We start from the raw sequence: 24,492 nt of genomic DNA on the forward strand, positions 1-24,492 counted from the left end.
TGAAGGACAAATTAGTTTGAACTTGTTTTGACTGTAGGAATTCATTTTATAGCAAAAATACCAATTTGGCTTTAACTCGCAAAAGTAAGGCTATTCCTGTTTTTCTTTCTCAAACAAGGTCATTTAAAGAGGTTTATGCATGGAACCTTCTTAGAATGGATATATATGAAGGACATAGGAGTTTGAACTTGTTTTGACTGAAGGAATTGGTGTTTATAAGCAAAAATCCCAATTTCGTCTTAATTCCGCAAAAGAAGGCTATTCCTGTTTTTCTTTCACATACAAGGTCATTTAAAGAGGTTTATTTATGGAACCTTCTTAGAATGGATATATATGAAGGACAAATTAGTTTGAACTTGTTTTGACTGTAGGAATTCATTTTATAGCAAAAATACCAATTTGGCTTTAACTCGCAAAAGTAAGGCTATTCCTGTTTTTCTTTCTCAAACAAGGTCATTTAAAGAGGTTTATGCATGGAACCTTCTTAGAATGGATATATATGAAGGACATAGGAGTTTGAACTTGTTTTGACTGAAGGAATTGGTGTTTTTAAGCAAAAATCCGAATTTCGTCTTAATTCTGCAAAATAAGGCTATTCCTGTTTTTCTTTCTCAAACAAGGTCATTTAAAGAGGTTTATTTATGGAACCTTCTTAGAATGGATATATATGAAGGACAAATTAGTTTGAACTTGTTTTGACTGAAGGAATTCATTTTATAGCAAAAATACCAATTTGGCTTTAACTCGCAAAAGTAAGGCTATTCCTGTTTTTCTTTCTCAAACAAGGTCATTTAAAGAGGTTTTTGCATGGAACCTTCTTAGAATGGATATATATGAAGGACAAATAAGTTTGAACTTGTTTTGACTGAAGGAATTGGTGTTTATAAGCAAAAATCCGAATTTCGTCTTAATTCCGCAAAAGAAGGCTATTCCTGTTTTTCTTTCTCAAACAAGGTCATTTAAAGAGGGTTATGCATGGAACCTACTTAGAATTGATATATATGAAAGACAAATTAGTTTGAACTTGTTTTGGCTGAAGTAATTCATTTTATAGCAAAAATTCCAATTTGGCTTTAACTCGCAAAAGTAAGGCTATTCCTGTTTTTCTTTCTCAAACAAGGTCATTTAAAGAGGTTTATGCATGGAACCTTCTTAGAATGGATATATATGAAGGACATAGGAGTTTGAACTTGTTTTGACTGAAGGAATTGGTGTTTATAAGCAAAAATCCGAATTTCGTCTTCATACCGCAAAAGAAGGCTATTCCTGTTTTTCTTTCTCATACAAGGTCATTTAAAGAGGGTTATGCATGGAACCTATTTAGAATTGATATATATGAAGGACAAATTAGTTTGAACTTGTTTTGACTGAAGGAATTCATTTTATAGCAAAAATACCAATTTGGCTTTAACTCGCAAAAGTAAGGCTATTCCTGTTTTTCTTTCTCAAACAAGGTCATTTAAAGAGGTTTTTGCATGGAACCTTCTTAGAATGGATATATATGAAGGACATAGGAGTTTGAACTTGTTTTGACTGAAGGAATTGGTGTTTATAAGCAAAAATCCCAATTTCGTCTTCATACCGCAAAAGAAGGCTATTCCTGTTTTTCTTTCACATACAAGGTCATTTAAAGAGGGTTATGCATGGAACCTATTTAGAATTGATATATATGAAGGACATAGGAGTTTGAACTTGTTTTGACTGAAGGAATTGGTGTTTTTAAGCAAAAATCCGAATTTCGTCTTAATTCCGCAAAATAAGGCTATTCCTGTTTTTCTTTCTCAAACAAGGTCATTTAAAGAGGTTTATTTATGGAACCTTCTTAGAATGGATATATATGAAGGACAAATTAGTTTGAACTTGTTTTGACTGAAGGAATTCATTTTATAGCAAAAATTCCAATTTGGCTTTAACTCGCAAAAGTAAGGCTATTCCTGTTTTTCTTTCTCAAACAAGGTCATTTAAAGAGGTTTTTGCATGGAACCTTCTTAGAATGGATATATATGAAGGACAAATAAGTTTGAACTTGTTTTGACTGAAGGAATTGGTGTTTATAAGCAAAAATCCGAATTTCGTCTTAATTCCGCAAAAGAAGGCTATTCCTGTTTTTCTTTCTCAAACAAGGTCATTTAAAGAGGGTTATGCATGGAACCTACTTAGAATTGATATATATGAAAGACAAATTAGTTTGAACTTGTTTTGGCTGAAGTAATTCATTTTATAGCAAAAATTCCAATTTGGCTTTAACTCGCAAAAGTAAGGCTATTCCTGTTTTTAAGCAAAAATCCGAATTTCGTCTTAATTCTGCAAAATAAGGCTATTCCTGTTTTTCTTTCTCAAACAAGGTCATTTAAAGAGGTTTATTTATGGAACCTTCTTAGAATGGATATATATGAAGGACAAATTAGTTTGAACTTGTTTTGACTGAAGGAATTCATTTTATAGCAAAAATACCAATTTGGCTTTAACTCGCAAAAGTAAGGCTATTCCTGTTTTTCTTTCTCAAACAAGGTCATTTAAAGAGGTTTTTGCATGGAACCTTCTTAGAATGGATATATATGAAGGACAAATAAGTTTGAACTTGTTTTGACTGAAGGAATTGGTGTTTATAAGCAAAAATCCGAATTTCGTCTTAATTCCGCAAAAGAAGGCTATTCCTGTTTTTCTTTCTCAAACAAGGTCATTTAAAGAGGGTTATGCATGGAACCTACTTAGAATTGATATATATGAAAGACAAATTAGTTTGAACTTGTTTTGGCTGAAGTAATTCATTTTATAGCAAAAATTCCAATTTGGCTTTAACTCGCAAAAGTAAGGCTATTCCTGTTTTTCTTTCTCAAACAAGGTCATTTAAAGAGGTTTATGCATGGAACCTTCTTAGAATGGATATATATGAAGGACATAGGAGTTTGAACTTGTTTTGACTGAAGGAATTGGTGTTTATAAGCAAAAATCCGAATTTCGTCTTAATTCCGCAAAAGAAGGCTATTCCTGTTTTCCTTTCTCATACAAGGTCATTTAAAGAGGTTTATGCATGGAACCTTCTTAGAATGGATATATATGAAGGACAAATTAGTTTGAACTTGTTTTGACTGAAGGAATTCATTTTATAGCAAAAATACCAATTTGGCTTTAACTCGCAAAAGTAAGGCTATTCCTGTTTTTCTTTCTCAAACAAGGTCATTTAAAGAGGTTTATGCATGGAACCTTCTTAGAATGGATATATATGAAGGACAAATTAGTTTGAACTTGTTTTGACTGTAGGAATTCATTTTATAGCAAAAATACCAATTTGGCTTTAACTCGCAAAAGTAAGGCTATTCCTGTTTTTCTTTCTCAAACAAGGTCATTTAAAGAGGTTTATGCATGGAACCTTCTTAGAATGGATATATATGAAGGACATAGGAGTTTGAACTTGTTTTGACTGAAGGAATTGGTGTTTATAAGCAAAAATCCCAATTTCGTCTTCATACCGCAAAAGAAGGCTATTCCTGTTTTCCTTTCTCATACAAGGTCATTTAAAGAGGGTTATGCATGGAACCTATTTAGAATTGATATATATGAAGGACAAATTAGTTTGAACTTGTTTTGACTGAAGGAATTCATTTTATAGCAAAAATACCAATTTGGCTTTAACTCGCAAAAGTAAGGCTATTCCTGTTTTTCTTTCTCAAACAAGGTCATTTAAAGAGGTTTATGCATGGAACCTTCTTAGAATGGATATATATGAAGGACATAGGAGTTTGAACTTGTTTTGACTGAAGGAATTGGTGTTTATAAGCAAAAATCCCAATTTCGTCTTAATTCCGCAAAAGAAGGCTATTCCTGTTTTTCTTTCACATACAAGGTCATTTAAAGAGGTTTATTTATGGAACCTTCTTAGAATGGATATATATGAAGGACAAATTAGTTTGAACTTGTTTTGACTGTAGGAATTCATTTTATAGCAAAAATACCAATTTGGCTTTAACTCGCAAAAGTAAGGCTATTCCTGTTTTTCTTTCTCAAACAAGGTCATTTAAAGAGGTTCATGCATGGAACCTTCTTAGAATGGATATATATGAAGGACATAGGAGTTTGAACTTGTTTTGACTGAAGGAATTGGTGTTTATAAGCAAAAATCCGAATTTCGTCTTAATTCCGCAAAAGAAGGCTATTCCTGTTTTCCTTTCTCATACAAGGTCATTTAAAGAGGTTTATGCATGGAACCTTCTTAGAATGGATATATATGAAGGACAAATTAGTTTGAACTTGTTTTGACTGAAGGAATTCATTTTATAGCAAAAATACCAATTTGGCTTTAACTCGCAAAAGTAAGGCTATTCCTGTTTTTCTTTCTCAAACAAGGTCATTTAAAGAGGTTTATGCATGGAACCTTCTTAGAATGGATATATATGAAGGACATAGGAGTTTGAACTTGTTTTGACTGAAGGAATTGGTGTTTTTAAGCAAAAATCCGAATTTCGTCTTAATTCCGCAAAATAAGGCTATTCCTGTTTTTCTTTCTCAAACAAGGTCATTTAAAGAGGTTTATTTATGGAACCTTCTTAGAATGGATATATATGAAGGACAAATTAGTTTGAACTTGTTTTGACTGAAGGAATTCATTTTATAGCAAAAATACCAATTTGGCTTTAACTCGCAAAAGTAAGGCTATTCCTGTTTTTCTTTCTCAAACAAGGTCATTTAAAGAGGTTTTTGCATGGAACCTTCTTAGAATGGATATATATGAAGGAAAAATAAGTTTGAACTTGTTTTGACTGAAGGAATTGGTGTTTATAAGAAAAAATCCGAATTTCGTCTTAATTCCGCAAAAGAAGGCTATTCCTGTTTTTCTTTCTCAAACAAGGTCATTTAAAGAGGTTTATGCATGGAACCTTCTTAGAATGGATATATATGAAGGTCAAATTAGTTTGAACTTGTTTTGACTGAAGGAATTCATTTTATAGCAAAAATACCAATTTGGCTTTAACTCGCAAAAGTAAGGCTATTCCTGTTTTTCTTTCTCAAACAAGGTCATTTAAAGAGGTTTATGCATGGAACCTTCTTAGAATGGATATATATGAAGGACAAATTAGTTTGAACTTGTTTTGACTGAAGGAATTGGTGTTTATAAGCAAAAATCCGAATTTCGTCTTAATTCCGCAAAAGAAGGCTATTCCTGTTTTTCTTTCTCAAACAAGGTCATTTAAAGAGGTTTATGCATGGAACCTTCTTAGAATGGATATATATGAAGGACAAATTAGTTTGAACTTGTTTTGACTGAAGGAATTCATTTTATAGCAAAAATACCAATTTGGCTTTAACTAGCAAAAGTAAGGCTATTCCTGTTTTCCTTTCTCAAACAAGGTCATTTAAAGAGGTTTATGCATGGAACCTTCTTAGAATGGATATATATGAAGGACAAATTAGTTTGAACTTGTTTTGACTGAAGGAATTCATTTTATAGCAAAAATACCAATTTGGTTTTAACTCGCAAAAGTAAGGCTATTGCTGTTTTTCTTTCTCAAACAAGGTCATTTAAAGAGGTTTATGCATGGAACCTTCTTAGAATGGATATATATGAAGGACATAGGAGTTTGAACTTGTTTTGACTGAAGGAATTGGTGTTTATAAGCAAAAATTCGAATTTCGTCTTAATTTCGCAAAAGAAGGCTATTCCTGTTTTTCTTTATCATACAAGGTCATTTAAAGAGGTTTATGCATGGAACCTACTTAGAATTGATATATATGAAGGACAAATTAGTTTGAACTTGTTTTGACTGAAGGAATTCATTTTATAGCAAAAATACCAATTTGGCTTTAACTCGCAAAAGTAAGGCTATTCCTGTTTTTCTTTCTCAAACAAGGTCATTTAAAGAGGTTTATGCATGGAACCTTCTTAGAATGGATATATATGAAGGACATAGGAGTTTGAACTTGTTTTGACTGAAGGAATTGGTGTTTATAAGCAAAAATCCGAATTTCGTCTTAATTCCGCAAAAGAAGGCTATTCCTGTTTTTCTTTCTCATACAAGGTCATTTAAAGAGGTTTATGCATGGAACCTTCTTAGAATGGATATATATGAAGGACAAATTAGTTTGAACTTGTTTTGACTGAAGGAATTCATTTTATAGCAAAAATACCAATTTGGCTTTAACTCGCAAAAGTAAGGCTATTCCTGTTTTTCTTTCTCAAACAAGGTCATTTAAAGAGGTTTATGCATGGAACCTTCTTAGAATGGATATATATGTAGGACATAGGAGTTTGAACTTGTTTTGACTGAAGGAATTGGTGTTTATAAGCAAAAATCCGAATTTCGTCTTAATTCCGCAAAAGAAGGCTATTCCTGTTTTCCTTTCTCATACAAGGTCATTTAAAGAGGTTTATGCATGGAACCTTCTTAGAATGGATATATATGAAGGACAAATTAGTTTGAACTTGTTTTGACTGAAGGAATTCATTTTATAGCAAAAATACCAATTTGGCTTTAACTCGCAAAAGTAAGGCTATTCCTGTTTTTCTTTCTCAAACAAGGTCATTTAAAGAGGTTTATGCATGGAACCTTCTTAGAATGGATATATATGAAGGACATAGGAGTTTGAACTTGTTTTGACTGAAGGAATTGGTGTTTATAAGCAAAAATCTTTAGGTTATTTACATAACCCCGGTTCTCTGAGTAATATGAGTGAGATGTCTCACTATGGGATGCACGCCCCCGCTGCAGACCTCAGAAGCATCAATCTCATTACGCCAATCCTGATTGGCTGGTGAAACGTGTCCGTCCGCACCAGGTAGTCCCACCTACCTTAAATACCTCCTGCGGACGGCACCACGTCATTCAAGATAAGCACCTCTTCTCACTCGCCCAAGCAAGAAGGGTTGTCTGGTGAGACATCTCACTCATATTACTCAGAGAACCGGGGTTATGTAAATAACCTAAAGTTCTCTTTCATAATATTTCGCTCGATGTCTCACTATGGGATATGGTTGCTCCCGTATTGCCAGACAAGCTTATCCAGCGTCCACCAACCCATAGGGATAAGTACACTGTTCCAATCAGGACAGCAAAACCGCTCTAGCCACGCACGGAGCGGAGACGTCCAGCATATAGAAACGGACAAAAGTGAGAGGCGAGGACCAACTCGCTGCAGCACAAACGTCCTGAACAGTGACTCCCCTGAATAAGGCCCAGGATGCGGCCAAGCCCCGAGTCGAGTGCGCTCGCAGGCCCACAGGTGGCTGCAAACCCTGACTCGTATAAGCCAAAGCAATCGCCTCCACCACCCAGTGGGATAGACGCTGCTTTGTGACAGGTTTCCCCTTATGAGGGTTAGCCCAGGAGACGAACAGCTGATCGCTCCTCCTGAAACCCCTCGTCCTGTCCATATAAGTGCTCACTGCACGGACTGGACATAACGCATGCGACATCTGCTCACCTGGTGAGGCAGCAAAAGCCACAAGGTCAATAGGAGAACATGAGCCCACCACCTTAGGCACAAAGGCCGGGTTGGGCTTCAAAATCATCCTCACATCCCCCGGAAAGAGCTGAGCGCATGAGGGATGCACTGAGAGCGCATGGATGTCACTGACCCGTTTAGCCGAAGCCAAAGCCAGCAACAACACTGTCTTGAGAGACACGTGTTTCAAGTCTGCCCCCTCCAGTGGTTCAAAGGGAGGGCCCTTAAGCCCTTTCAGGACCACGGCCAGATCCCATGGTGGTACCAGCGGTCTGGACACGGGGAGAAGCCTGCGCGCTCCCTTCATAAAGCAGCAAACCAGCGGGTGCTGGCTCGCTGTTAGCTTCCCGAAACCCACGTGACAGGCGGCGATAGCCGCCAAGTACACTTTAACCGTGGAGAAAGCTTTTCCTTTGTCAATCAGGTCCTGCAAGAATGACAATATCACTCCTACTGGACACTGAAAAGGAATGTGGCCATTTCTGTGACACCACCCCTCAAACACTCTCCACTTACAGTCATACAGAGACCTAGTGGAGGAGGCTCGAGCGTTTTGTATAGTGGAAATCACCCGCTGTGAAAGACCCACAGCTGACAGATTTAGCCACTCAGGGGCCAGGCCCACAGTGCCAGGCGCTCTGGGTGCGGGTGGAAGACCGCTCCCCCCCCCTGTGATAGCAGGTCCCTGCGAAGCGGGAGCTGCCAGGGCTGAGCGCACATCAGCTGATATATCTCCGTTAACCAATGCATCGCAGGCCAATGCGGAGCTATCAAAATCAGTGCGTGGCCGTGCTCCCTCACTCTGGACAGAGTGGGGGGTATCAAGGCCAGGGGGGGGAATGCGTAAAGACGCTCGCGCGGCCAGGCGTGCGCTAGTGCGTCTACGCCGAGGGGAGAATCCATGCTGCGGAGAGAGTAAAACAGCGCGCACTGCGTGTTGTCTCTCGATGCGAACAGATCCACCACGGCCCGGCCGAAACGTGCCCATATCTGTTCCACAATCTCCGGGTGCAGAGTCCACTCCCCGTATACCGGCGCGCCCCTGGACAACAGGTCCGCACCCGTGTTAAGGACTCCCGGGACGTGCGTCGCTCTCAGGGAGAGGAGACGACCACAGCTCCACAGGATCAGTCTGCGTGCCAGCATATGCAACTGACGGGAGCGTAATCCCCCCTGACGGTTGATATACGCCACCGTAGTCGTATTGTCCGTCCTCACCAGGACATGGTGACCCATGAGAGACGGAAGGAAATGTTTCAGGGAGAGGAACACCGCTGAAAGTTCCAGAAAATTTATGTGAGAGCGCTGGAGATCCACACTCCAGCGGCCCCTCACAGACCGGCCCTCGTGAATTCCGCCCCAACCTGTCAGGCTGGCGTCCGTAGTGACCACTTTCCTGGACAGGACGGAACCCATGGGCACCCCGTGGGTCAGAAAGGACGGGACCCGCCAGTGGCGCAGTGCCCTGGCACACCCCGGTGTGACCAGCACTCTCCGTGCGCCATGACGCACGGGATCCAGCCCGCATGAGGCCACCCAGAGCTGGAATTCCCTCATGTGGAGCCGGCCAAGATGGACTACGAGTATGGCAGACGCCATCAGCCCGAGTAACCGCAGACATAATCTGAACTGAACAGATTTGCCTGGACGGAAGAGCGCGAGACATGCCCTGAAAGCTTTCACTCGGTCCCCCGAGAGACGCGCTGTGAAAGTCACCGAGTCCAGGGATAATCCCAGAAAGATTATGCCCTGTGCCGGGGACAGCATGCTCTTTTCCGCGTTTATCACGAAACCCAGATCGGATAGGTGTCGTATGAGAATACGCGTGTGCGCCCTGGCCTCCTGCTCCGATTGTGCCAACAGCAGCCAATCGTCCAGATATGTGGCCAAGCGGATGCCCTGCCGTCTCAGCGGGGCTATTGCCGCTTCCGTGCACCGCACAAACACCCTCGGGCTTAAGGACAGACCGAAAGGGAGCACGCGGTACTCGTAACAGATCCCCTGGAAAGCAAATCTCAGATACTTTCTGTGGGGAGGATATATCGGGATGTGGAAATACGCGTCTTTCAGATCGACAGAAGTGAACCAGTCGTTCTGTCTCACAAGACGCAGCAGGGATGCGTGTGTTAGCATCCTGAACTTGTATTTCCTGAGATATTTGTTCAGAGCACGTAGATCCAGGATAGGGCGAATTCCGCTCCCCCCCCGTTTGGGGACCAGAAAATACCTGGAGTAAAAACCGCTCTGACACTGTGCGGGAGGTACGACACAGATTGCTCCTTTGTTTAACAGTGAGAGGATTTCCTCCTGTAAAACACGAGCTGACTCTCCCTGAGCCTGGGAGTATATTATACCGGCGAATCGCGGGGGAACAGCGGCGAACTGCAGCCTGTAGCCCCTCGAGATCGTCTTTACCACCCAGGGTGAGGCTGCGAGAGCGGCCCATCGCTCCCATCTGGGGGAGAGAGTGGACACACACCGCAGCCCCTCCGCCGTGAGAGGCCCCAGCCGCGGTGCGACGGCGCCCTCTCCTGGCGGAACAGTGACATGACCCCCGGGTGACGCTGCGCGTTTCTGCCCGGGAGGACAGAGCAGCGGCCGGGCCCACACACCCCTCGCCCCGGGGAAAGCCGTGGCTTTTCGCCGAGGGGGGACAGCGGGCGTCACCACCACGCTGCTTATTTTGATATTTTGTTTGGCCTTTGTTAGCTGAGCCCTCGGCCTTCGGCCTGGATGCTGCAGCGGGACACATTTTATTTTCTTTACAGAAATGTGTGTGCTTGTGCGTGCTTGTGGACATGAGAGAGGGGCAACTGCTGAACCCTCCGCCGTCAAATGTCCGTCTCCCCCGGTCTGCTCTGGCACGGTCCGTGGCAGCCGGGAGACGGGGGCGTGGTGGGCCTCCGGGAGCACGCTCAAAAGCCGAACAGGTGGAGCTGGTGAACGGGGAACATCCAGCTGCATCACCGGTGAAGAGAAGGGCGATCAGGCCGCTCTCTTCTTCTTCCTGGCCTGGTTGAAGACAGCTTGCACGGGCTGTGCCGGCGGAGCTGCAGCCGGGACCGAGGGCTTCCTGGGCCAGCCGGCCCGAGCGGGCGGGGGGCCCGGGGCGAGCTGGGGTTTCGTCTGTTTGGGCGTTTTAAACTGCGAAACCTGGGAAGCGGCCTGTGCGAAGCTTTTACGCTGCACAGTCGGAGAGGGAGCCGGGGACTTTCGAGGGAGGCAGAGCCGGAGAGCTTCATCCTCCTTCTTTTTGGCTTCACACCGCCGTTGCATCGAGTCCAACGCGGAGCCGAAAATCCCCTCCGGGACAATGGGCATGTCCAGGACGTCCTCCTTCTCTCTGTCCGACAGGTTGGCGAGGTTGAGCCACCTCGCTCGTTCCTGCAGAACCATCGTCCCCAGCGCTTTTCCCGTGGCCCGGACCGCGCAGCGTTGGACACGGAGACACAGGTCGGTGATGACCGGTATCTCCTCCCACGTAGCTGGGTCCTGAGTTTGCCCAAAATCCTCACACAACTCAGCCTGGTAAGCCGTGAGCAGGGAGAGGACATTGAGCGCTCTGGCCGAAAGCGCCACCGCCTTGTAAGCCTTTTCAGTCAGGGCTGACTGAAAACGGTCGGACTTGGACGGCAGACTGGGGCTCCGGGAGGACACCGCCGACAGCCGGGGGTGAAGGTGGGCTGCAACGAGTGGCTCCATCGGAGGCATGCGGAGCAGACCCAGGCTCTCCATCGCCTCACAGTCGAGGGACGAGGCCCCGGGAATCGGGCTCCTGCTGCTGTATGGGCGGTCTCTCCATGAGCGCGCCACCTCATCCAGCAGCTCTGGGAAGACGGGGAGAAGTTGCTTCGTCGCGCTCTTGGCCAAGGGCAATTTCTTCCCCTCGTAGCGGGATCTGGAGGTCTCAGCTACGACAGCAGGCCAGGGGATGCAAAGCCGGGCAGCAGCGCGTTTGCACACGTCGAGCATGTCCGAGCTGGCGAGGGGAGAAGCTGGTGTGCTGCTCTCATCTCCATCCCGAGAGGCGACGGAGGCCGTGGGCTGTGCAGCCCGCGGCCGGAGTGATGAAGATGTCTTCCTCGTCTTCATCCTCTGATATGAGGAGGTCCGAGGCGGCATCTTCATCGTCCCCATAGTCCAACAATAGGACGTCTTCCTCCTGCGGGGGATCCGCGGCTAGGTCGAGCTGGGAGCCCCAGCTGGCGCTAGCCTCCGGTACCGCCACCGCAACAACCCCTCTCTCCTCTCCACCCTCGACGGCGGCGCCGTCGGAAGGGAGATAGGGGTCATGTCCAGACAAGCTAGCTTGGCGGGCTAGCCGTCTGCGGAGACTCTTGATGGTGAACACCGCACAGTGTTGACACGAGCCGGGGACGTCGATAGCCAGCCGGGCGTGTTGCAGCCCCAGGCAGCTCGAGCAGACCTGGTGTGGATCTTTACTCGATATCTTGTTCCCACAGCGACAGGGACGGGCCCCGGAGTCTCCGTGCCCTCTGGTGTGAGGGGTTTTGTCCTCCATTCCTCGCGAGCTGGTGTGCAGGCAGGGAGTTGAGGCAGTTAACTGGTGTGCTAACTGTGAAGCCGAGAGGATAGCTGGTGTGCTAACGCTCGGGACTCGAACAGCCGTGGTGAGGCGCCGAGGACAGTGCTGGTCAAGCCGTGGAGAGGCGAGGAAAGCACTGAGTTCGATCTGGTGTGACCGACGAAGCAAAATGTATCCAAGGCTAGGTAGCGCCCGGCGACAGAAGCTGAGTAAGATCCGTCTGCGGACAGTTAAGCTAGCTAGCCAGAGGACGCGAGATATGCTCCGAGTGAGAAGATGTGTTTGAATGACGTGGTGCCGTCCGCAGGAGGTATTTAAGGTAGGTGGGACTACCTGGTGCGGACGGACACGTTTCACCAGCCAATCAGGATTGGCGTAATGAGATTGATGCTTCTGAGGTCTGCAGCGGGGGCGTGCATCCCATAGTGAGACATCGAGCGAAATATTATGAAAGAGAACCCAATTTCGTCTTCATACCGCAAAAGAAGGCTATTCCTGTTTTTCTTTCTCATACAAGGTCATTTAAAGAGGTTTATGCATGAAACCTTCTTAGAATGGATATATATGAAGGACAAATTAGTTTGAACTTGTTTTGACTGAAGGAATTGGTGTTTATAAGCAAAAATCCGAATTTCGTCTTAATTCCGCAAAAGAAGGCTATTCCTGTTTTTCTTTCTCAAACAAGGTCATTTAAAGAGGTTTATGCATGGAACCTTCTTAGAATGGATATATATGAAGGACAAATTAGTTTGAACTTGTTTTGACTGAAGGAATTCATTTTATAGCAAAAATACCAATTTGGCTTTAACTAGCAAAAGTAAGGCTATTCCTGTTTTTCTTTCTCAAACAAGGTCATTTAAAGAGGTTTATGCATGGAACCTACTTAGAATTGATATATATGAAGGACAAATTAGTTTGAACTTGTTTTGACTGAAGGAATTCATTTTATAGCAAAAATACCAATTTGGCTTTAACTCGCAAAAGTAAGGCTATTCCTGTTTTTCTTTCTCAAACAAGGTCATTTAAAGAGGTTTATGCATGGAACCTTCTTAGAATGGATATATATGAAGGACAAATTAGTTTAAAGTTGTTTTGACTGAAGGAATTCATTTTATAGCAAAAATACCAATTTGGCTCTAACTCGCAAAAGTAAGGCTATTCCTGTTTTTCTTTCTCAAACAAGGTCATTTAAAGAGGTTTATGCATGGAACCTTCTTAGAATGGATATATATGAAGGACATAGGAGTTTTAACTTGTTTTGACTGAAGGAATTGGTGTTTTTAAGCAAAAATCCGAATTTCGTCTTAATTCCGCAAAATAAGGCTATTCCTGTTTTTCTTTCTCAAACAAGGTCATTTAAAGAGGTTTATTTATGGAACCTTCTTAGAATGGATATATATGAAGGACAAATTAGTTTGAACTTGTTTTGACTGAAGGAATTCATTTTATAGCAAAAATACCAATTTGGCTTTAACTCGCAAAAGTAAGGCTATTCCTGTTTTTCTTTCTCAAACAAGGTCATTTAAAGAGGTTTTTGCATGGAACCTTCTTAGAATGGATATATATGAAGGAAAAATAAGTTTGAACTTGTTTTGACTGAAGGAATTGGTGTTTATAAGAAAAAATCCGAATTTCGTCTTAATTCCGCAAAAGAAGGCTATTCCTGTTTTTCTTTCTCAAACAAGGTCATTTAAAGAGGTTTATGCATGGAACCTTCTTAGAATGGATATATATGAAGGTCAAATTAGTTTGAACTTGTTTTGACTGAAGGAATTCATTTTATAGCAAAAATACCAATTTGGCTTTAACTCGCAAAAGTAAGGCTATTCCTGTTTTTCTTTCTCAAACAAGGTCATTTAAAGAGGTTTATGCATGGAACCTTCTTAGAATGGATATATATGAAGGACAAATTAGTTTGAACTTGTTTTGACTGAAGGAATTGGTGTTTATAAGCAAAAATCCGAATTTCGTCTTAATTCCGCAAAAGAAGGCTATTCCTGTTTTTCTTTCTCAAACAAGGTCATTTAAAGAGGTTTATGCATGGAACCTTCTTAGAATGGATATATATGAAGGACAAATTAGTTTGAACTTGTTTTGACTGAAGGAATTCATTTTATAGCAAAAAATACCAATTTGGTTTTAACTCGCAAAAGTAAGGCTATTCCTGTTTTTCTTTCTCAAACAAGGTCATTTAAAGAGGTTTATGCATGGAACCTTCTTAGAATGGATATATATGAAGGACATAGGAGTTTGAACTTGTTTTGACTGAAGGAATTGGTGTTTATAAGCAAAAATCCGAATTTCGTCTTAATTTCGCAAAAGAAGGCTATTCCTGTTTTTCTTTATCATACAAGGTCATTTAAAGAGGTTTATGCATGGAACCTACTTAGAATTGATATATATGAAGGACAAATTAGTTTGAACTTGTTTTGACTGAAGGAATTCATTTTATAGCAAAAATACCAATTTGGCTTTAACTCGCAAAAGTAAGGCTATTCCTGTTTTTCTTTCTCAAACAAGGTCATTTAAAGATGTTTATGCATGGAACCTTCTTAGAATGGATATATATGAAGGACAAATTAGTTTGAACTTGTTTTGACTGAAGAAATTCATTTTATAGCAAAAATACCAATTTGGCTTTAACTCGCAAAAGTAAGGCTATTCCTGTTTTTCTTTCTCAAACAAGGTCATTTAAAGAGGTTTATGCATGGAACCTTCTTAGAATGGATATATATGAAGGACATAGGAGTTTGAACTTGTTTTGACTGAAGGAATTGGTGTTTATAAGCAAAAATCCGAATTTCGTCTTAATTCCGCAAAAGAAGGCTATTCCTGTTTTTCTTTCTCATACAAGGTCATTTAAAGAGGTTTATGCATGGAACCTTCTTAGAATGGATATATATGAAGGACAAATTAGTTTGAACTTGTTTTGACTGAAGGAATTCATTTTATAGCAAAAATACCATTTTGGCTTTAACTCGCAAAAGTAAGGCTATTCCTGTTTTTCTTTCTCAAACAAGGTCATTTAAAGAGGTTTATGCATGGAACCTTCTTAGAATGGATATATATGAAGGAAAAATTAGTTTGAACTTGTTTTGACTGAAGGAATTGGTGTTTATAAGCAAAAATCTTTAGGTTATTTACATAACCCCGGTTCTCTGAGTAATATGAGTGAGATGTCTCACTATGGGATGCACGCCCCCGCTGCAGACCTCAGAAGCATCAATCTCATTACGCCAATCCTGATTGGCTGGTGAAACGTGTCCGTCCGCACCAGGTAGTCCCACCTACCTTAAATACCTCCTGCGGACGGCACCACGTCATTCAAGATAAGCACCTCTTCTCACTCGCCCAAGCAAGAAGGGTTGTCTGGTGAGACATCTCACTCATATTACTCAGAGAACCGGGGTTATGTAAATAACCTAAAGTTCTCTTTCATAATATTTCGCTCGATGTCTCACTATGGGATATGGTTGCTCCCGTATTGCCAGACAAGCTTATCCAGCGTCCACCAACCCATAGGGATAAGTACACTGTTCCAATCAGGACAGCAAAACCGCTCTAGCCACGCACGGAGCGGAGACGTCCAGCATATAGAAACGGACAAAAGTGAGAGGCGAGGACCAACTCGCTGCAGCACAAACGTCCTGAACAGTGACTCCCCTGAATAAGGCCCAGGATGCGGCCAAGCCCCGAGTCGAGTGCACTCGCAGGCCCACAGGTGGCTGCAAACCCTGACTCGTATAAGCCAAAGCAATCGCCTCCACCACCCAGTGGGATAGACGCTGCTTTGTGACAGGTTTCCCCTTATGAGGGTTAGCCCAGGAGACGAACAGCTGATCGCTCCTCCTGAAACCCCTCGTCCTGTCCATATAAGTGCTCACTGCACGGACTGGACATAACGCATGCGACATCTGCTCACCTGGTGAGGCAGCAAAAGCCACAAGGTCAATAGGAGAACATGAGCCCACCACCTTAGGCACAAAGGCCGGGTTGGGCTTCAAAATCATCCTCACATCCCCCGGAAAGAGCTGAGCGCATGAGGGATGCACTGAGAGCGCATGGATGTCACTGACCCGTTTAGCCGAAGCCAAAGCCAGCAACAACACTGTCTTGAGAGACACGTGTTTCAAGTCTGCCCCCTCCAGTGGTTCAAAGGGAGGGCCCTTAAGCCCTTTCAGGACCACGGCCAGATCCCATGGTGGTACCAGCGGTCTGGACACGGGGAGAAGCCTGCGCGCTCCCTTCATAAAGAAGCAAACCAGCGGGTGCTGGCTCGCTGTTAGCTTCCCGAAACCCACGTGACAGGCGGCGATAGCCGCCAAGTACACTTTAACCGTGGAGAAAGCTTTTCCTTTGTCAATCAGGTCCTGCAAGAATGACAATATCACTCCTACTGGACACTGAAAAGGAATGTGGCCATTTCTGTGACACCACCCCTCAAACACTCTCCACTTACAGTCATACAGAGACCTAGTGGAGGAGGCTCGAGCGTTTTGTATAGTGGAAATCACCCGCTGTGAAAGACCCACAGCTGACAGATTTAGCCACTCAGGGGCCAGGCCCACAGTGCCAGGTGCTCTGGGTGCGGGTGGAAGACCGCTCCCCCCCCCTGTGATAGCAGGTCCCTGCGAAGCGGGAGCTGCCAGGGCTGAGCGCACATCAGCTGATATATCTCCGTTAACCAATGCATCGCAGGCCAATGCGGAGCTATCAAAATCAGTGCGTGGCCGTGCTCCCTCACTCTGGACAGAGTGGGGGGTATCAAGGCCAGGGGGGGGAATGCGTAAAGACGCTCGCGCGGCCAGGCGTGCGCTAGTGCGTCTACGCCGAGGGGAGAATCCATGCTGCGGAGAGAGTAAAACAGCGCGCACTGCGTGTTGTCTCTCGATGCGAACAGATCCACCACGGCCCGGCCGAAACGTGCCCATATCTGTTCCACAATCTCCGGGTGCAGAGTCCACTCCCCGTATACCGGCGCGCCCCTGGACAACAGGTCCGCACCCGTGTTCAGGACTCCCGGGACGTGCGTCGCTCTCAGGGAGAGGAGACGACCACAGCTCCACAGGATCAGTCTGCGTGCCAGCATATGCAACTGACGGGAGCGTAATCCCCCCTGACGGTTGATATACGCCACCGTAGTCGTATTGTCCGTCCTCACCAGGACATGGTGACCCATGAGAGACGGAAGGAAATGTTTCAGGGAGAGGAACACCGCTGAAAGTTCCAGAAAATTTATGTGAGAGCGCTGGAGATCCACACTCCAGCGGCCCCTCACAGACCGGCCCTCGTGAATTCCGCCCCAACCTGTCAGGCTGGCGTCCGTAGTGACCACTTTCCTGGACAGGACGGAACCCATGGGCACCCCGTGGGTCAGAAAGGACGGGACCCGCCAGTGGCGCAGTGCCCTGGCACACCCCGGTGTGACCAGCACTCTCCGTGCGCCATGACGCACGGGATCCAGCCCGCATGAGGCCACCCAGAGCTGGAATTCCCTCATGTGGAGCCGGCCAAGATGGACTACGAGTATGGCAGACGCCATCAGCCCGAGTAACCGCAGACATAATCTGAACTGAACAGATTTGCCTGGACGGAAGAGCGCGAGACATGCCCTGAAAGCTTTCACTCGGTCCCCCGAGAGACGCGCTGTGAAAGTCACCGAGTCCAGGGATAATCCCAGAAAGATTATGCCCTGTGCCGGGGACAGCATGCTCTTTTCCGCGTTTATCACGAAACCCAGATCGGATAGGTGTCGTATGAGAATACGCGTGTGCGCCCTGGCCTCCTGCTCCGATTGTGCCAACAGCAGCCAATCGTCCAGATATGTGGCCAAGCGGATGCCCTGCCGTCTCAGCGGGGCTATTGCCGCTTCCGTGCACCGCACAAACACCCTCGGGCTTAAGGACAGACCGAAAGGGAGCACGCGGTACTCGTAACAGATCCCCTGGAAAGCAAATCTCAGATACTTTCTGTGGGGAGGATATATCGGGATGTGGAAATACGCGTCTTTCAGATCGACAGAAGTGAACCAGTCGTTCTGTCTCACAAGACGCAGCAGGGATGCGTGTGTTAGCATCCTGAACTTGTATTTCCTGAGATATTTGTTCAGAGCACGTAGATCCAGGATAGGGCGAATTCCGCTCCCCCCCCGTTTGGGGACCAGAAAATACCTGGAGTAAAAACCGCTCTGACACTGTGCGGGAGGTACGACACAGATTGCTCCTTTGTTTAACAGTGAGAGGATTTCCTCCTGTAAAACACGAGCTGACTCTCCCTGAGCCTGGGAGTATATTATACCGGCGAATCGCGGGGGAACAGCGGCGAACTGCAGCCTGTAGCCCCTCGAGATCGTCTTTACCACCCAGGGTGAGGCTGCGAGAGCGGCCCATCGCTCCCATCTGGGGGAGAGAGTGGACACACACCGCAGCCCCTCCGCCGTGAGAGGCCCCAGCCGCGGTGCGACGGCGCCCTCTCCTGGCGGAACAGTGACATGACCCCCGGGTGACGCTGCGCGTTTCTGCCCGGGAGGACAGAGCAGCGGCCGGGCCCACACACCCCTCGCCCCGGGGAAAGCCGTGGCTTTTCGCCGAGGGGGGACAGCGGGCGTCACCACCACGCTGCTTATTTTGATATTTTGTTTGGCCTTTGTTAGCTGAGCCCTCGGCCTTCGGCCTGGATGCTGCAGCGGGACACATTTTATTTTCTTTACAGAAATGTGTGTGCTTGTGCGTGCTTGTGGACATGAGAGAGGGGCAACTGCTGAACCCTCCGCCGTCAAATGTCCGTCTCCCCCGGTCTGCTCTGGCACGGTCCGTGGCAGCCGGGAGACGGGGGCGTGGTGGGCCTCCGGGAGCACGCTCAAAAGCCGAACAGGTGGAGCTGGTGAACGGGGAACATCCAGCTGCATCACCGGTGAAGAGAAGGGCGATCAGGCCGCTCTCTTCTTCTTCCTGGCCTGGTTGAAGACAGCTTGCACGGGCTGTGCCGGCGGAGCTGCAGCCGGGACCGAGGGCTTCCTGGGCCAGCCGGCCCGAGCGGGCGGGGGGCCCGGGGCGAGCTGGGGTTTCGTCTGTTTGGGCGTTTTAAACTGCGAAACCTGGGAAGCGGCCTGTGCGAAGCTTTTACGCTGCACAGTCGGAGAGGGAGCCGGGGACTTTCGAGGGAGGCAGAGCCGGAGAGCTTCATCCTCCTTCTTTTTGGCTTCACACCGCCGTTGCATCGAGTCCAACGCGGAGCCGAAAATCCCCTCCGGGACAATGGGCATGTCCAGGACGTCCTCCTTCTCTCTGTCCGACAGGTTGGCGAGGTTGAGCCACCTCGCTCGTTCCTGCAGAACCATCGTCCCCAGCGCTTTTCCCGTGGCCCGGACCGCGCAGCGTTGGACACGGAGACACAGGTCGGTGATGACCGGTATCTCCTCCCACGTAGCTGGGTCCTGAGTTTGCCCAAAATCCTCACACAACTCAGCCTGGTAAGCCGTGAGCAGGGAGAGGACATTGAGCGCTCTGGCCGAAAGCGCCACCGCCTTGTAAGCCTTTTCAGTCAGGGCTGACTGAAAACGGTCGGACTTGGACGGCAGACTGGGGCTCCGGGAGGACACCGCCGACAGCCGGGGGTGAAGGTGGGCTGCAACGAGTGGCTCCATCGGAGGCATGCGGAGCAGACCCAGGCTCTCCATCGCCTCACAGTCGAGGGACGAGGCCCCGGGAATCGGGCTCCTGCTGCTGTATGGGCGGTCTCTCCATGAGCGCGCCACCTCATCCAGCAGCTCTGGGAAGACGGGGAGAAGTTGCTTCGTCGCGCTCTTGGCCAAGGGCAATTTCTTCCCCTCGTAGCGGGATCTGGAGGTCTCAGCTACGACAGCAGGCCAGGGGATGCAAAGCCGGGCAGCAGCGCGTTTGCACACGTCGAGCATGTCCGAGCTGGCGAGGGGAGAAGCTGGTGTGCTGCTCTCATCTCCATCCCGAGAGGCGACGGAGGCCGTGGGCTGTGCAGCCCGCGGCCGGAGTGATGAAGATGTCTTCCTCGTCTTCATCCTCTGATATGAGGAGGTCCGAGGCGGCATCTTCATCGTCCCCATAGTCCAACAATAGGACGTCTTCCTCCTGCGGGGGATCCGCGGCTAGGTCGAGCTGGGAGCCCCAGCTGGCGCTAGCCTCCGGTACCGCCACCGCAACAACCCCTCTCTCCTCTCCACCCTCGACGGCGGCGCCGTCGGAAGGGAGATAGGGGTCATGTCCAGACAAGCTAGCTTGGCGGGCTAGCCGTCTGCGGAGACTCTTGATGGTGAACACCGCACAGTGTTGACACGAGCCGGGGACGTCGATAGCCAGCCGGGCGTGTTGCAGCCCCAGGCAGCTCGAGCAGACCTGGTGTGGATCTTTACTCGATATCTTGTTCCCACAGCGACAGGGACGGGCCCCGGAGTCTCCGTGCCCTCTGGTGTGAGGGGTTTTGTCCTCCATTCCTCGCGAGCTGGTGTGCAGGCAGGGAGTTGAGGCAGTTAACTGGTGTGCTAACTGTGAAGCCGAGAGGATAGCTGGTGTGCTAACGCTCGGGACTCGAACAGCCGTGGTGAGGCGCCGAGGACAGTGCTGGTCAAGCCGTGGAGAGGCGAGGAAAGCACTGAGTTCGATCTGGTGTGACCGACGAAGCAAAATGTATCCAAGGCTAGGTAGCGCCCGGCGACAGAAGCTGAGTAAGATCCGTCTGCGGACAGTTAAGCTAGCTAGCCAGAGGACGCGAGATATGCTCCGAGTGAGAAGATGTGTTTGAATGACGTGGTGCCGTCCGCAGGAGGTATTTAAGGTAGGTGGGACTACCTGGTGCGGACGGACACGTTTCACCAGCCAATCAGGATTGGCGTAATGAGATTGATGCTTCTGAGGTCTGCAGCGGGGGCGTGCATCCCATAGTGAGACATCGAGCGAAATATTATGAAAGAGAACCCAATTTCGTCTTCATACCGCAAAAGAAGGCTATTCCTGTTTTTCTTTCTCATACAAGGTCATTTAAAGAGGTTTATGCATGGAACCTTCTTAGAATGGATATATATGAAGGACAAATTAGTTTGAACTTGTTTTGACTGAAGGAATTGGTGTTTATAAGCAAAAATCCGAATTTCGTCTTAATTCCGCAAAAGAAGGCTATTCCTGTTTTTCTTTCTCAAACAAGGTCATTTAAAGAGGTTTATGCATGGAACCTTCTTAGAATGGATATATATGTAGGACAAATTAGTTTGAACTTGTTTTGACAGAAGGAATTCATTTTATAGCAAAAATACCAATTTGGCTTTAACTCGCAAAAGTAAGGCTATTCCTGTTTTTCTTTCTCAAACAAGGTCATTTAAAGAGGTTTATGCATGGAACCTTCTTAGAATGGATATATATGAAGGACATAGGAGTTTGAACTTGTTTTGACTGAAGGAATTGGTGTTTATAAGCAAAAATCCGAATTTCGTCTTAATTCCGCAAAAGAAGGCTATTCCTGTTTTTCTTTCTCAAACAAGGTCATTTAAAGAGGTTTATGCATGGAACCTTCTTAGAATGGATATATATGAAGGACAAATTAGTTTGAACTTGTTTTGACTGAAGGAATTCATTTTATAGCAAAAATACCAATTTGGCTTTAACTCGCAAAAGTAAGGCTATTCCTGTTTTTCTTTCTCAAACAAGGTCATTTAAAGAGGTTTATGCATGGAACCTTCTTAGAATGGATATATATGAAGGACAAATTAGTTTGAACTTGTTTTGACTGAAGGAATTCATTTTATAGCAAAAATACCAATTTGGCTTTAACTCGCAAAAGTAAGGCTATTCCTGTTTTTCTTTCTCAAACAAGGTCATTTAAAGAGGTTTATGCATGGAACCTTCTTAGAATGGATATATATGAAGGACATAGGAGTTTGAACTTGTTTTGACTGAAGGAATTGGTGTTTATAAGCAAAAATCCGAATTTCGTCTTAATTCCGCAAAAGAAGGCTATTCCTGTTTTTCTTTCTCATACAAGGTCATTTAAAGAGGTTTATGCATGGAACCTTCTTAGAATGGATATATATGAAGGACAAATTAGTTTGAACTTGTTTTGACTGAAGGAATTCATTTTATAGCAAAAATACCAATTTGGCTTTAACTCGCAAAAGTAAGGCTATTCCTGTTTTTCTTTCTCAAACAAGGTCATTTAAAGAGGTTTATGCATGGAACTTTCTTAGAATGGATATATATGAAGTACATAGGAGTTTGAACTTGTTTTGACTGAAGGAATTCATTTTATAGCAAAAATACCAATTTGGCTTTAACTCGCAATATTAAGGCTATTCCTGTTTTTCTTTCTCAAACAAAGTCATTTAAAGAGGTTTATGCATGGAACCTTCTTAGAATGGATATATATGAAGGACAAATTAGTTTGAACTTGTTTTGACTGAAGGAATTGGTGTTTATAAGCAAAAATCCGAATTTCGTCTTAATTCCGCAAAAGAAGGCTATTCCTGTTTTTCTTTCTCAAACAAGGTTATTTAAAGAGGTTTATGCATGGAACCTTCTTAGAATGGATATATATGAAGGACAAATTAGTTTGAACTTGTTTTGACTGAAGGAATTCATTTTATAGCAAAAATACCAATTTGGCTTTAACTCGCAAAAGTAAGGCTATTCCTGTTTTTCTTTCTCAAACAAGGTCATTTAAAGAGGGTTATGCATGGAACCTACTTAGAATTGATATATATGAAGGACAAATTAGTTTGAACTTGTTTTGACTGAAGGAATTCATTTTATAGCAAAAATACCAATTTGGCTTTAACTCGCAAAAGTAAGGCTATTCCTGTTTTTCTTTCTCAAACAAGGTCATTTAAAGATGTTTATGCATGGAACCTTCTTAGAATGGATATATATGAAGGACAAATTAGTTTGAACTTGTTTTGACTGAAGGAATTCATTTTATAGCAAAAATACCAATTTGGCTTTATCTCGCAAAAGTAAGGCTATTCCTGTTTTTCTTTCTCAAACAAGGTCATTTAAAGAGGTTTATGCATGGAACCTTCTTAGAATGGATATATATGAAGGACATAGGAGTTTGAACTTGTTTTGACTGAAGGAATTGGTGTTTATAAGCAAAAATCCGAATTTCGTCTTAATTCCGCAAAAGAAGGCTATTCCTGTTTTTCTTTCTCATACAAGGTCATTTAAAGAGGTTTATGCATGGAACCTTCTTAGAATGGATATATATGAAGGACAAATTAGTTTGAACTTGTTTTGACTGAAGGAATTCATTTTATAGCAAAAATACCAATTTGGCTTTAACTCGCAAAAGTAAGGCTATTCCTGTTTTTCTTTCTCAAACAAGGTCATTTAAAGAGGGTTATGCATGGAACCTACTTAGAATTGATATATATGAAGGACAAATTAGTTTGAACTTGTTTTGACTGAAGGAATTCATTTTATAGCAAAAATACCAATTTGGCTTTAACTCGCAAAAGTAAGGCTATTCCTGTTTTTCTTTCTCAAAAAAGGTCATTTAAAGATGTTTATGCATGGAACCTTCTTAGAATGGATATATATGAAGGACAAATTAGTTTGAACTTGTTTTGACTGAAGGAATTCATTTTATAGCAAAAATACCAATTTGGCTTTAACTCGCAAAAGTAAGGCTATTCCTGTTTTTCTTTCTCAAACAAGGTCATTTAAAGAGGTTTATGCATGGAACCTTCTTAGAATGGATATATATGAAGGACATAGGAGTTTGAACTTGTTTTGACTGAAGGAATTGGTGTTTATAAGCAAAAATCCGAATTTCGTCTTAATTCCGCAAAAGAAGGCTATTCCTGTTTTTCTTTCTCAAACAAGGTCATTTAAAGAGGTTTATGCATGGAACCTTCTTAGAATGGATATATATGAAGGACAAATTAGTTTGAACTTGTTTTGACTGAAGGAATTCATTTTATAGCAAAAATACCAATTTGGCTTTAACTCGCAAAAGTAAGGCTATTCCTGTTTTTCTTTCTCAAACAAGGTCATTTAAAGAGGTTTATGCATGGAACCTTCTTAGAATGGATATATATGAAGGACATAGGAGTTTGAACTTGTTTTGACTGAAGGAATTGGTGTTTATAAGCAAAAATCCGAATTTCGTCTTAATTCCGCAAAAGAAGGCTATTCCTGTTTTTCTTTCTCATACAAGGTCATTTAAAGAGGTTTATGCATGGAACCTTCTTAGAATGGATATATATGAAGGACAAATTAGTTTGAACTTGTTTTGACTGAAGGAATTCATTTTATAGCAAAAATACCAATTTGGCTTTAACTCGCAAAAGTAAGGCTATTCCTGTTTTTCTTTCTCAAACAAGGTCATTTAAAGAGGTTTATGCATGGAACTTTCTTAGAATGGATATATATGAAGGACATAGGAGTTTGAACTTGTTTTGACTGAAGGAATTGGTGTTTATAAGCAAAACTCCGAATTTCGTCTTAATTCCGCAAAAGAAGGCTATTCCTGTTTTTCTTTCTCATACA

General features: G+C 44.7%; 2 protein-coding genes across 2 annotated transcripts; both read right to left on the reverse strand.

Moving 5' to 3' along the window:
* Positions 1 to 6,703: 6,703 nt before the first annotated feature.
* LOC142368761 (uncharacterized) lies at positions 6,704 to 10,404 on the reverse strand. The gene has a single exon (XM_075450936.1). The coding sequence runs from the start codon at positions 10,402 to 10,404 to the stop codon at positions 8,041 to 8,043; it is 2,364 nt and encodes a 787-aa protein (XP_075307051.1). The 3' UTR covers positions 6,704 to 8,040.
* A 6,125-nt stretch (positions 10,405 to 16,529) lies between these two features.
* Positions 16,530 to 18,893, reverse strand: LOC142368762 (uncharacterized). The gene has a single exon (XM_075450937.1). It carries the CDS (start codon positions 18,891 to 18,893, stop codon positions 16,530 to 16,532), a length of 2,364 nt encoding a protein of 787 aa, XP_075307052.1.
* Between the last annotated feature and the right edge of the window lie 5,599 nt (positions 18,894 to 24,492).

This window comes from Odontesthes bonariensis, chromosome 19 (assembly GCF_027942865.1).
Source record: "Odontesthes bonariensis isolate fOdoBon6 chromosome 19, fOdoBon6.hap1, whole genome shotgun sequence".
Taxonomy (NCBI): domain Eukaryota; kingdom Metazoa; phylum Chordata; class Actinopteri; order Atheriniformes; family Atherinopsidae; genus Odontesthes; species Odontesthes bonariensis.

Excerpts from the sequence above, each read along its gene's own strand:
- LOC142368761 (XM_075450936.1), bottom strand. The coding sequence starts at position 10,404 with ATGCAGCTGGATGTTCCCCGTTCACCAGCTCCACCTGTTCGGCTTTTG.
- LOC142368762 (XM_075450937.1), bottom strand. The coding sequence starts at position 18,893 with ATGCAGCTGGATGTTCCCCGTTCACCAGCTCCACCTGTTCGGCTTTTG.